Source organism: Sinocyclocheilus rhinocerous, unplaced genomic scaffold (assembly GCF_001515625.1).
Source record: "Sinocyclocheilus rhinocerous isolate Xijiao unplaced genomic scaffold, SAMN03320098_v1.1 scaffold1285, whole genome shotgun sequence".
NCBI classification, from domain to species: Eukaryota; Metazoa; Chordata; class Actinopteri; order Cypriniformes; family Cyprinidae; genus Sinocyclocheilus; species Sinocyclocheilus rhinocerous.
In genome coordinates, this window is record NW_015645559.1 from 950505 (window position 1) to 963342 (window position 12838).

General features: G+C 35.9%; 2 protein-coding genes and 1 long non-coding RNA gene across 5 annotated transcripts in view; 1 reads left to right on the plus strand and 2 right to left on the minus strand.

Annotated features, from left to right (window-relative positions):
* Positions 1–3343, minus strand: part of usp40 (ubiquitin specific peptidase 40) — a 17994-nt gene extending 14651 nt beyond the window's left edge. For both annotated transcript variants that reach the window (XR_001636171.1, XM_016510469.1), the window contains exons 1-5: positions 3133–3343; positions 2191–2258; positions 1977–2090; positions 1436–1600; positions 1004–1150 (exon numbers count right to left, since the gene is read on the minus strand). Coding sequence is in view for 1 of the 2 variants with exons in the window: in XM_016510469.1 (XP_016365955.1) it covers positions 1004–1150; positions 1436–1600; positions 1977–2090; positions 2191–2258; positions 3133–3325 (687 nt within the window). In the remaining variant the exon portion in view is untranslated. The remainder of the gene's footprint in view (positions 1–1003; positions 1151–1435; positions 1601–1976; positions 2091–2190; positions 2259–3132) is intronic.
* On the plus strand, positions 3077–10511 carry LOC107706682 (uncharacterized). Of its 2 annotated transcripts, XR_001636172.1 has the most exons (7): positions 3077–3178; positions 3274–3356; positions 3447–3626; positions 4690–4745; positions 6313–6314; positions 8257–8293; positions 10435–10511. It is a non-coding gene; the product is annotated as an uncharacterized LOC107706682 (long non-coding RNA). The 2 variants fall into 2 exon arrangements; XR_001636173.1 differs by lacking the exon at positions 8257–8293 and having other exon boundaries at positions 10435–10508.
* Positions 4298–12838, minus strand: part of LOC107706680 (thrombospondin-type laminin G domain and EAR repeat-containing protein) — a 15810-nt gene continuing 7269 nt past the window's right edge. The window contains 7 exon segments of the mRNA XM_074560056.1: positions 4298–4839; positions 5413–5514; positions 5588–5848; positions 7085–7235; positions 8443–8632; positions 10421–10653; positions 11248–11379. Coding sequence (XP_074416157.1) covers positions 4686–4839; positions 5413–5514; positions 5588–5848; positions 7085–7235; positions 8443–8632; positions 10421–10653; positions 11248–11379 — 1223 coding nt within the window. The 3' untranslated portion in view covers positions 4298–4685.

The window sequence follows — 12838 nt, forward strand, 5'->3', positions numbered from 1 at the left end:
ATGACTGAAAATACAGCTGCGCATCACAGCAATCATTTTAAAATATATTCAAATAGAAAACAGTTATTTGAAATAGCCTAGTAAAAATATTTTAAAATTTTACTGTTTTGCTGTACTTTGGATCAAATGAATGCAGGCTTGGTGAACAGATGAGACTTCTTTAAAAAACATTAAAAATCTTACTGTTCAAAACTTTTGACTGGTAGTGTATAGGCAACTTTAATTTTTCTCTCATTTCTAGCTTTTAATTGGCTTAGAAATCAGATAACTGCTGGACAGTGACCAATAATAATGATTTGTTTATATACTACAAACACGTTTTTATCACATAATAAGGCAGAATAGTTTCTATACTGTAATAAATGCTATGTCGGTTAGCACTGCATTGTTCATATACTTTATTTATTACCTGGAGATGACTTGACAAACACAAATAAACCATATATTGTCGCAATCGTATGTTGATGTCTTCATGTTTCCAAACGTTTCTGTTTTCTGTGAAAACAACTATTTTCATACAGCGATAGCTGGACGCTTTTGTCCATATTAGGAATTTCCTCATAGGACTTTCTACGCGAGAGCGCCCTTCCGGCTACGAGTATGAATGAAACATACACTGCACAGAGTGTTTAGCAACGCCAAATCAGCATATTAGAATGATCTCTGAAGGATCATGTGACACTGATGACTGGAGTAATGATGCTGAAAATTCAGCTTTGCGTCATAAATTACATATTAAAATATATTCAAATAGAAAACAGTTATTTTAAATTGTATCAATAATTCACAATGTTACTGTTTTTAACATCAAATTAATTAAATGCAGCCTTGGTAAGCATAAAAGACAACTCAAAAACAGGAAAAACAATCTTACAGACAATAAACTTCTAAACAGTAGTATACCTCATTTTGCAAAAATTCTCCATTGTGTAAGGCCTCGAAGGACAAATGAACAGTTTTACTCTTTAGATAAAAAGAGTTTGAGTTCTGAGATGTGACTGACCTTAGCGGCCCTAACCAGCTGATAACATCTGCTGCAGCGGTACAGATTATTACCCTCAAACATCTCCTCCTCCACAAACATGTTCCACAGCGCCTCCTCTAGCCCACTCACACCACGCACTGACAAAGTCAGGTCCAGAAAGTCCTCCTGAGACAACAGAAATGAAAGCATTTATTTCAAATTGAAATCTATTGTAACATGATAAATGTCTTTACTGTGGCTTTTGGTCAAATGAATGTGTCCTTGCTAATAAAATTATTAATTTCTTAAAAAAAAACACAAAGAAATAAATAAATACCCCAAACTTTTGAACAGTGTATCATAAATAATAAATATGCCGTTTTTGTGCTGGTTATATTTAAAGTTGTCACAGTTGGACTGCTGGAAGCAAAAATAAGTAGAGGGAAAAAAGGGCACATTCTTCTTTCTGACCTGTCTCTCACTGATATTGCCACACTCCTTGCAGGTGATCTGGTTGACAAGCGTCCCATGGTACAGCCGGTGTATGAGACTGCTGCCTGAAGTGCCTACTAAAGAGCTCTCCAGAGCACTGAACAGGATCCGGTTCAGCTCCTGCACATCCTGCTGACCCATTTCCTAAAGACAAAATCAAAACATAAGACCAAAGATTTGAACAAGCTGCTTGATCATTTTAGTTTGATTCGCAAGCCACTGTTTGGTCTACAAGCACACATTTTGACTTCTCAAACCAGAGTAAAGCACTCATTCCTATTTCACATATGAAGGAGGAAAGGGGAATTTCTTAAAGGTGTAGTATCAATGAACAGTTGCTGATTTTGCCTTGAGCAAGATCATTCAGTTACATCATAGATGCTATTACCCAAAGTGACCCATGCGACCCTGGGGAACCATTTAACCCCAGATTACAAAGGCACTATCTTTGCAATCAGTCACTGTTAGATGAAAAGTACCTGCTAAATGGACAGTAAGTATAGATCACAAGTCTTTGTACCTCATTGTTCGTCCAGCCAAAACTGTCGGTCAGGTCTGTCGTGGAGGCTGTTTGTTCATCCACCAGCAGCAGATGAGAAAAGAGTCTCTGAAGCTCCAGAGGAATCACACGGGCCTGAGATCATACAGAACCATAAACATCTATACATCTGGTCTGTATAAAAACTTATAAAGCCTTTTATTCATCTCCCACTTACACACATTCATACACACACCTTTGCCTCTGGTTTGTCCTTGTCAGCCAGACATCCTAATTCATCCGGTCCGAGACGGAACAGCTCCTCTGTAAGAAATGATTTTATGTCATAACACCATAAAAAATCAATTCAGCCCAAAAAGAAAATTCTGTCATTCTCATGTTGCTCCAACCATGTATGGCTTTGTTTTCTTTTTTCTTTGCCACTCCATCAATATAAAGTGAATGAGAACTTGGGCTGTCAAGCTTCAAACTTACAAAAAAGTAATTAGAAAAGAATAAGTGATTCATATGGCCCTTCAAGTCTTCTGAATTTATCAACATCTTTGTTGGACAAACAAGGCAGAATCGTTATTTAGTGGAAATCTTAGCAGCTAACTGAAAGTTGAAACTGATTCCTGAACAAATCATTAGTTTGGATCAATCGATTCATTGAACTCAAGCATCGAGCCCAAACAACCTTTTACAAACCAACTGCAAATGTTATCATGAAAGTGTAATCTACAAATGACTAAATATCATTTAAGATAACATGTATGTGTAACTTGTGTTCTTTCAACAGTTTGTAGTCTGTTTTGTGTGTTTCTGGGCATGAACGTTACTAATTTTTCCAGTACACACACACACACACACACACACACACCTGTGTTTTTCATTAAAACTGATCTTAAATTATAAAACCCACCCGAGAAATGTTAACCATTTTAGACACGGGTTCATGCGTTCAGCAGATAAACGAACCATCGACATTTCGCAAATATATAACAAAAGGAAGCATCGCGTAATAAAGTCACGTGACTTCCCTAGCTCCGAATAATTGATTCAAAACAAAAGATTCATAAAAGTTCGAAGCTTCATTATGAATTAGAGAGACCAGAATGCTATTGAGAACTAAGTAAATAATGACAAAATGTTAATTTTAGACATACTAATTATCTGATTTATTTCCAGCCCATCTTACCCCTAAACTCTGGTGTGAATAGCAGAGTCTGGATCAGGGAGTTGAGGTAACAGGTGCCACCCTGATTCTTGATCCCGCAGAGTTTGATTTTCCCTCTGGGTGGTGGAGGCTCACACTCTCTCCCCTTCACACCTGTGCCAGGTGTAAAGGAAGAAAAACCATCCCCGTCCTCCTCAAACAGATCTCCAAACATGGCCGCGGCTGCCTTGTAAAGCTTACTATTGGTAAACCTCCTGTTCTTTAGTGAACCGAGTTTCGTTTACTGTGAAAGGAAAGCGTTTCACCTCTTGCTATCTCATCTTGGTCTTCCCCAGCTCCCGATTAACAATCAATGGACTCACCCTGGAATACGACGATTTTACAGGACTAAACATCGCTTTCTAAACCAAAAGAAGAACTGAATGCTCTTTTTGTCTAAGTGTCGTTCCTCTGGATGAATCACGGGCGTCGTGAGTAAATCTCAGTCCTTAAAACGCAACGTGGAAATCTGAGAGGTGACTGCACTGCTTCCATATTTCACCACTGAGATTTAAAAAAAACAATTATGTTTTCGTTGACAGCCGCTGTATTAGTTTCGTTTTATTAGACCGCTAACGTATTCAGTAAATTCATCTTTTTAAACTCGCCTGTTTCCTTCGAATCGGCCAGTTTATTAGTAGTAATAATGGAAAAATTGAAATCTGAGTAGAAAACCATTAATGTTTTTAGGACGCAGCCATGTTTGCTTGATGACACGTCAAGCCGCTATGCATTGTGGTACTTGTAGTTCTCATGTTAACTGCCCTCCTTCGTGCAAGTAATCTTGTTTAGCTTAGAAGAACTACATATTTCCTTCAACTGGCTGTACCTTGGCTTTATGGGTTCTGTAGTTTAAAGATTACATATTTATATAATAAATCTGTTGTTATACACAAACGGCCTATACAAAATTAATGTAATACACATAAATGTTCATATTTAAATCTGTGAAACATGAACACTGATAAAACCGCTATAAAGTAAGATCAATTTATTGTAGTGCAAAGAACAAGAGGTAAAATACATTTTTACATATAAATAATATTATTTATTACATTATTTTACATTATGGATATAATATTAATTAAACATTGGTATGCACGTTCCACAAATGATTGTACCCTATTTATGGAAAGTGTGTGTTGTAAATAAAAGTTACACAGAGCCTAAATGATCTGTGCCCTCATTTCACTTTCTGTATTCACAGGATGTCAAATGCGCAGATGTTGACTTCTTGAAACAGAATAGTCTTTCCCGCAATGTCATTTTAACAGTGATTTAAGGACACATTTGTGAGATTCACCACTGAAAGTTTATCTTGCATCTTGACAGTCCTTTTTACACAGCTGAGGTAGTTTTCAGGAAGTATCAAACTCCATAATCCACTGTCAGCTTGATTGACTTCTCTGACATTAAAGGGCTTCTCATCAAATGTTAGTGGTTTGTAAGTCAAGAGAAGAAGAGAACGATTCAGTTCTATCAACTTCTGTGGCATATGATAAAAATAAGCAAAAACTGAACTATTGTTTGTGCCCTCAGTGGATCCTCAGCTTGAAGACTTTGGAGAGAGGTGCTTTGGCACTGGAGTACATCAGGTATGAACCCTCAGCTGAGGTAAAGAACTCCCAGTCACTGCATCCAATAGTGGGTAACCGATGGACAGGAACAAAGCCCTCATATCCCTGCCATCTGTGAGAGACAAAAACAATGATACTGAAAGGAAATCTATCTTCATTTGCTTCAATATTCATTTATAGTTTATAGCACTGATATACTGTAATCATATCCTATAGAAGCCCATTTCCTTCACACAATAAAAAAAAAAGGCCCTAACCCTAACTTTATCTCCCAATTCTTTTTTTTTTCTTCTTGCAATTCTGGCTGTATATTTCGTTTTGGACATTTTTTCTCAGAATTATGAGGGGGAAAGCCAAAATTGTGAGATATTTGTTTATTTTTATTTTGTTTTATTATATATTTATTTATTTATTTGAGAATTGTTATTTCTAAATTGTGAGATTTTTTTTTTATTCCAAGGTGGAAATGGGCTTCCATATTATGATAATATTTGAGAAAATAACTATTGAAAATCATTTACAGATCCTAGTCTTATCCTGGCTATATAGGCCTAGTTGTTGTATATCAGAAAATTGTTGTTTATTAAGCAATACCATGAGCACCTAAGTGAAATTTATAGGTTTACTTATCTCTTAAGTCAGGGGTTATGATCTGTGTATAAATGTTTGAGCTTTCAATCATTACCTGTATATAACGCTGTTCAAAGAGTAAGACGATCCATCATAAGAGTTGGCTACGACTAAGAAATGCTCATCTCCAACCGAAAAGAATTCCCAGTCCACCGCACTGTCATTCAAGAGGAAATCAAGTCAAAAGATGTGGAGAATTGATTCTCAAACCTTTATAGTTCAGGCTTTACCTGTATGTCACAATGTCTTGGAACTTGAGGAACATCTTGGTTGTCATATCAAGTTCATATATAGTTGAGTTGATGGTATAGAGGCTTGGTCCTCTCTCACACAGCATGTGTCCATTAGCAAGAGCTAGGAAGACTCTGTTCCCAATCTGAAACATCTCCCAGTCTGTAGCCCCAAATGTCTAGAGACATGAGCAGATATAGTTTGAGAAAGAAAAATAGATTTGGTCTGGTAATAACAATACATTTTCAAAAGCATTCATGCTGCCATGGCTTTTATCATTGCCTTTAAATTGTTTAAAAGGTCGAGGGTAAAGCCTGCTTACACTATTTCTAGTAAGTAGAAGTTAAACCTCAGAAGTATTTCTATACTAGGTTAAAGGGGTCATATGATGCGATTTCAAGTTTTCCTTTCTCTTTGGAGTGTTACAAGCTCTTGGTGCATTCAAAAGTATTTCTATACTAGGTTAATACTAGGTATTTTTGGAAAAACACAGTCCTGCCGAATTGACACTGACTGCATCCACAACTTCATGAGATCCATATCACATCACTGTGATGTATGACTTTGATTTTGTTAGATGGTAAGATCTCAAGAATTTAATTATAGTGTAACATCATCTAAACACTTGATATTAACAAAAAACTCTTGTTCTTTTTCTTTCCCCCTGTAAAACACATCTGCACACTGGGAAATTCCCTTCTGAAACGGCTGACAACATCACAAGCGGTGAGTCTGCCTTGTTAAGTCTGTTGACATGTACTTGTGATTTAGAGAAAATTCAACAATGATAAAAAAAAAAAAAAACTTGTAACATTTTTATAGACTTGAATGAAAGAAGCCATTACATTTTCATCTGACTTCCGATTGCTGATTTTAGTAATTTTTTATATTCAATAAAATGTTCTATTCGACCAATTTTAGGCATAGTTCTCCAAAGAAATTCTGCCATCTCCAATTGTATTTTCTCTGTGAAACAAAAAAGATTTTTCCAAACTGCAATTACAAAGAAAATGGATGGTGACTTATATTATCAATTTGAACATCAAATCGTTTAGACTACTTTTATTAATTTTAAGGCTTGGAAGTTTTTCGATTTTGGAGTTTTACCATCCACTTCAGTTTTATAAAAAAAAAAAAAAGGGTAGCTCCAACAACATGTGCCTAAGCTTTCCTAGGTTTAATGGAAAAAAGAATTGTTCCTTTACTGTAAGTGTTATTTATCAGAAATCACCTTTCTAAGCCCAGTACACATGAACAGACATTTTCTATTTCTCATTTTTCCTTTTGATTAAGTAAAAATATATTATATTTTTAGTGAAATCATTTGCAGTGAAGAATGAAAAGTTTGTGACAACAGGATTTCAAGCAATACATCTCTTTAGTAGCGGTTCAGGGTCTTTTACGGCGGTTAAAGCTTCTGTTCACCCTATACTTAAACAACCCCAGCTATACTACAGATGTCCCAAGGTGATTCTGGGAGAACAGGTGTCAGGTACATTTAAAAAAAAAAAAAAAAGTGGTAGGGCCCTACGGTGAAAAACTCCCAGTCATAAGCTCCTGATGTCGAGATGGTTTGGTTTATCTCAAATGTCTTAGTGCCTGGGTTCCACTTATAAACAATGCTGTCAATGTTGTGATTGCCATTCTCTGAAAGGGATGACAGGAACATAAGGTAAGGGTTTGAAATGATAATAAATGTAACTAATGGCACCTATTTTAAGAGCAGTAACAAAATGAAATGCTGATACCATCTACTGAACTGCATCAGAGGCTCCAAACTTATACACTAACAGTCAAAATAATTAAATTGTTTTTATGTATTTGAAAGAAGTCTCTTATGCTAGCCAAGACTGTATTTATTTGATCACAAATAGAGGAAAAAATAGTTTTTGAGGGAGAGAACAAAAGTGTAGTTGCGAGATACAAACTTTTAAAAAAAAGGGTAGAATTGCAAGATATAAACTCAGAATAATAACTTTTTCATGCAGTTGCACTTTCACAACTCACAATTTATATTTTTTATATCTCGCAAATTTTTATATCTCGACTTTCTTCCCTCAGAAATCCGAGTTTACATCTCACAATTTTTTTTATTTTTTATTCCACCATAAAAATAAAAAAAGGTAATTGTGACTTCTTAATCTCACAATTCTGACTTTTCTTCTCAGAATTGCGTTTATATCTAATTCTGAGTTTATATCTTGCAATTCTGTTTATGTCTCACAATTCTGAGTTTATATCTCGCAATTCAGAATTGCAAGAAAAAAAAACAGAGTAATGAAATATGAACTCAGAATTGAGAAAATAGTCATAATTGTGAGATTAAAAGTCGCAGTTACTTTTATTAATTAAATAATTTTTTCCATGGCGGAAATGGGCTTCCAAAGAATTGCGAGATGTAAACTCAGAATTCAGAGAAGGGAAAAAAGTCGGAATTGTGATATACAAATGCAGAATTGCGAGATAGTAAGCCAGTATTCAGAGGTCAGAGTTTATATCTCACACTTATGACTCAAAATTGTGAGAAAAAATTCAGAATTGTGAGATGAAAATTTGCAATGACATTTTTTTTTAATTCTGTGATGGAACAGGCTTCCATACAATATTCTTTCACTGTATAGCAAAAATATCTTCAAATATCAAATTTTATTTATTTTTTGATACACAGATGAAAGGAAGTCATATGGGCTTGGAAAGACATGACGGTGAGAACGAATCTTAATTTTGAAGCAAACGTTTATGGTGTGGGGTGAACTGAGAAGCATTTAGCAGTATTTTAGGGCAGTTATGTATAAGCCTAGTAGGCACCAAGGAATCACTTGGTTCAGCCTTAGTACACCATTGTTGGACCAACCTGTTCGGTGATTAGCCACAGCTAAAAAAGCTTCATTATTAATATGAAAGGCCTCCCAGTCACGAGCGCTGTGCGTCTCCAGGGTCTGATAACGCACAAACTTCAGCCTCTTATTACTCCACCTATAGATCACAGACAGCTCTCGCTCTCCGTCCGCTGGGCCCACAGAGTTCGACACCGCCAAGAACATCTGGCACACATACAACACACACAGTGATAAATGAGCCTGATACAGACAAACAGAGATAGAGTTACACTTATCAGTCAGCCCGTCATTTGGCTATCATGAATCCAGCTCACTAAATTTAGAACAGTGTGAAGATCAGGTGGTAGATATACTGTACTATATAGCCTAGTATGAGTCATAATTTCACTCAGGCGAAGAGTTTAGTGATGTTTTAACTGATACAAATACAAACTCTGTGATATAATGATGATGATAATAGTTGTAAGGGGCTGCAGGTTTCAACAAAGCACTTTTATTGCTTCCTAGTCTTTATAATTCAAGATCTGTGTGATATAATTAAGACTAAACCAGTCCACTGCAGACAGACAGATGTGTATAAATGATTCATTCGGGGAAGGGAAAGCATCAGACTTGAAATTAATTTCTGTGATTGACTACACTAGTGATTTAAAGTTATTGCATACGTTTGTACTGAGTGTAAGAAACACCACATCAAAACACACCTGTCTCCTGCAGTGCAGTGTAAAGTCTGTTCTCTGTGGCTCTGTGCATGATTGAATGGAAAACATGCAGATCACACTTATGGTACTGAACCACGTCTAGTGTATCTCTAAACCTAGTCTCAGTTCTTGCCTGCCCCTTACCTCATTCCTGACTGTAAGTCTCCCTTAACATTTCACCTCAGGCCTTTTCTGCCAGTAATTATTTCCTAATGAAGTGCCAATCACTGCTCTCTGTACAACCTTTGCCTGTTTAACTGCAAATTCAAGTCCTCTGTTTAATGTGTTTCTATATCATTGATATGACCCTTATTGTTTTTTTTTTAATTCATATATTTTATTTATTTCTTTTAACACTGTGACTTCAATAAACATTTTACATAAATTTCTTAGTTGAAATTAATGATGATATTTTTGTAATTGTTGTTTCTTCTTGTTTTTTTATACATTCTAACCTATGGTAATTTTAAAAAGCAATTATTTTAGCTTTTAAAAAAGTAAAAAATAATGAAGAATGAGAGTGAAAACTGTGACTTGAATACACATCTTTTACAGTTTCAATTTCTTAGTTAAAATTTATGTTGATATTTTTGTACTTGTTTGTCCTTTTTGCTTTTACCTTTTTACAGTTTAAATTTTTTTTTCTGTTCTATCAAGTTTTTTTTTTATAAGACACAATTATTATTAAAACACACAGAAAAAAATTACAATAAAAAAATGGCTAGGTGATATAACTGTCCAAAGATTGTAGTAAAGAAACAACCAAAATACTGAAATTCAAATAAAAAAAGTTTTCTTGAAAAACCTGCCAAATCAAAATAAGTACAATGAAATTAGGCCTTTTTTTTTTTTAATTAGACACTCATATGATGCTATTTTAAAGATCATTATTTTGTGTATTTGGTATAACAGAATATGTTGACATGCTTTAATGTTCAAAAAACACATTATTTTTCAAATACTGTACATTATTGTAGGTCCTCTATGCCCCGCCTCTCTCAAACACGTCGTTTTCAACAAAGCCCCCTCCTTTGACAAGCACAGTCTGCTCTGATTGGCCAGCTGAACCAGTGCATTGTGATTGGCCGAACACAAGCACTCGTCGGAAATGTAACGCCACTTACCATAATCGCGAGGAAAGGAAAACTTGAAATCGCATCATATGACCCCTTTAAAAGAATTGTAAAAATCTGATTAAATTGAAATGATTAATATGTCTAAACTCTATATTCGCTGACAGCTGTACCACTTGAAAGTTTTAGACTTTGACAACGTTATTGTCTTTTCTCACCTTCCTCCCTATAGTGAATTGCTTCCATGCCTGGGCCTTAAAGGTGCTGATGTTCTGGTAGAGCTGGAATTGGCCATGGTTCCAGCGGTAGATGGCAGAACCTGGTTTGTTGGCCCGATGAGCCATAGCAGCAAACAGCCCAACAGAGGGAATCTGGAAGAGCTCAATGTCCAGCGTCTCTGAGGTGGTATAGAGGTCCTGGTAATCATCTACATAGTCTAGTCTGTCTTTCTCTGTAGATTGAATAGCATTAAATAGAGCTGCTGAGAGACTTCAGCTGACATAACACAAACAAAAAGGTGTCAAAAAGCATCCCCAGGGTTTTTTCATGGTAATCATAAAATACCATTGTATTACTCTCTGATATCATCACCACTGTCACAGTACTTTTTGGTAAAGGGACTGATCCATTATGGTTATGGTAGTGAATAATTATAAGATATGAAATTTAAATATGGCATGTTAAATGTAAATGGAACATGATTTTCTAAATTAAAATGGCGGACTCAAATCTCTGTTGCGTGATTGTTTAGACTTTCGAAAAACTCTATCATAGAGCTCTATGTATAGATACAGTATGTATATAAAAAAAAATATACAGCTTTATTTGGATACATACAGTACACTCATGTAAAGCCAAATATACTATATAGCATGGGGAAAAAATTGTGTGTGTGTGCGCGCATGCGTGCGTGTGTGTGTGTTCAATAAGTATATCAAACTATACCCATGAAATTGACTTGACAGGTCATAGTTATAAAGTTAAAATGAAACAGTTTGTTTTAAACCTAAAATAATAATAAAAAAAGTCATCTTTAGCTTCCTACCTTGCAGCATAGAGTGCCAGTATGCACCATCACATAGGAAAAGGCCTCTTTTAAGAGTGTCAAACCAGAGTTGTCCCTCCTCTGCCGAAGTGCATGCTGGTTTAGACCCCAGAGTCACACGGACCTCCGTCTCTGAAATAAAAATGCAAACATACAGAGCAAATATGTTTACATTAAAGTAATATTTCTTTTTGAATGACATTAAAATATATTGTATTTGATGAAATCTGTGATTAATGGATTATTAAAATATATTTTTTGATATGTTAATGAAATTGGATGACTATTTGTAATGGATATACCTCATCAAAAGAATATGGATATGAAACAAGTGTTTCAGCATTTCATCACAAGCGAAACAATCTGTCTAGTCAGCTCAGGCTGTGAGGGTGTTAAACTATTAACCAAGGTATGTAATCTAGATCAAAGCTGCCATTAGCTCATTTAAATTGTCAATACAAGTGATATAAACACAGTATTGTTTGTCATGCCCAAGATGTGTGCCAGCGTAAACCCGTACACACTCAATCACTGACAGCTCTCACTGCAAGCGGCAGAGCCTCTGTTTTCCTTTTCAGAGCGTAACAAGTGTCAGATGTTTAGTTTGGGACCATAACTCAATCCAACCATGGGTGATGTGTCATTGGTGTGGTCTTTCACACCACAGATCTGTTCTTTTCTTCAAAATGTTGTCCATGGCTCCAGTCATGATACAATAATTTTTTTTGTAATGGTTCAGTGTAACTCAGTGTTAGCATTGGCTGGGCTGATACAGTGCATCCGGAAAGTATTCACAGCGCTTCACTTTTTCCACATTTTGTTATGATACAGCCTTATTCCAAAATGGATTAAATTCATTATTTTCCTCAAAGTTCTACTAACAATACCCCATAATGACAACGTGAAAGAAGTTTGTTTGAAATCTTTGCAAATTTTTTTTTTTTTTTAAACGGAAAAATCACATGTACATAAGAATTCACAGCCTTTGCCATGACACTCAAAATTGATCTCAGGTGCATCCTGTTTCCACTGATCATCCTTGAGATGTTTCTACAACTTGATTGGAGTCCACCTATGGTAAATTCAGTTGATTGGACATGATTTGGAAAGGCACACACCTGCACAGTTAACAGTGCATGTCAGAGCACAAACCAAGCCATGAAGTCCAAGTAGGTCTGTAGATCGCCGAGACAGGATTGTATCGAGGCACAGATCTGGGGAAGGGTACAGAAAAAATTCTGCAGCATTGAAGTTCATAATAGAACAGTGGCCTCCATCAGCCGTAAATGGAAGAAGTTTGGAACCACCAGGACTCTTTCTAGAGCGGGCCCGCACTCAGGCACCACTCATCACCTGGGGCCTCATTTATAACCGCTGAGTACGCACAAAAACAGCCCTGAAAGAGGCGTACGCCACTTCCTGCGTAAAAGGTGGGATTTATAAAAACAAACTTGACGGGAAAATTTGCACACCTGAACGCAGGCTCTGACCCATATGTACAAACTTTTTTTCCTGGAGATAGAAAAATAATGAATTAAACAACGATTTTAAACTGTTTTCATTTCATCATATACATTTACATTAAATATTC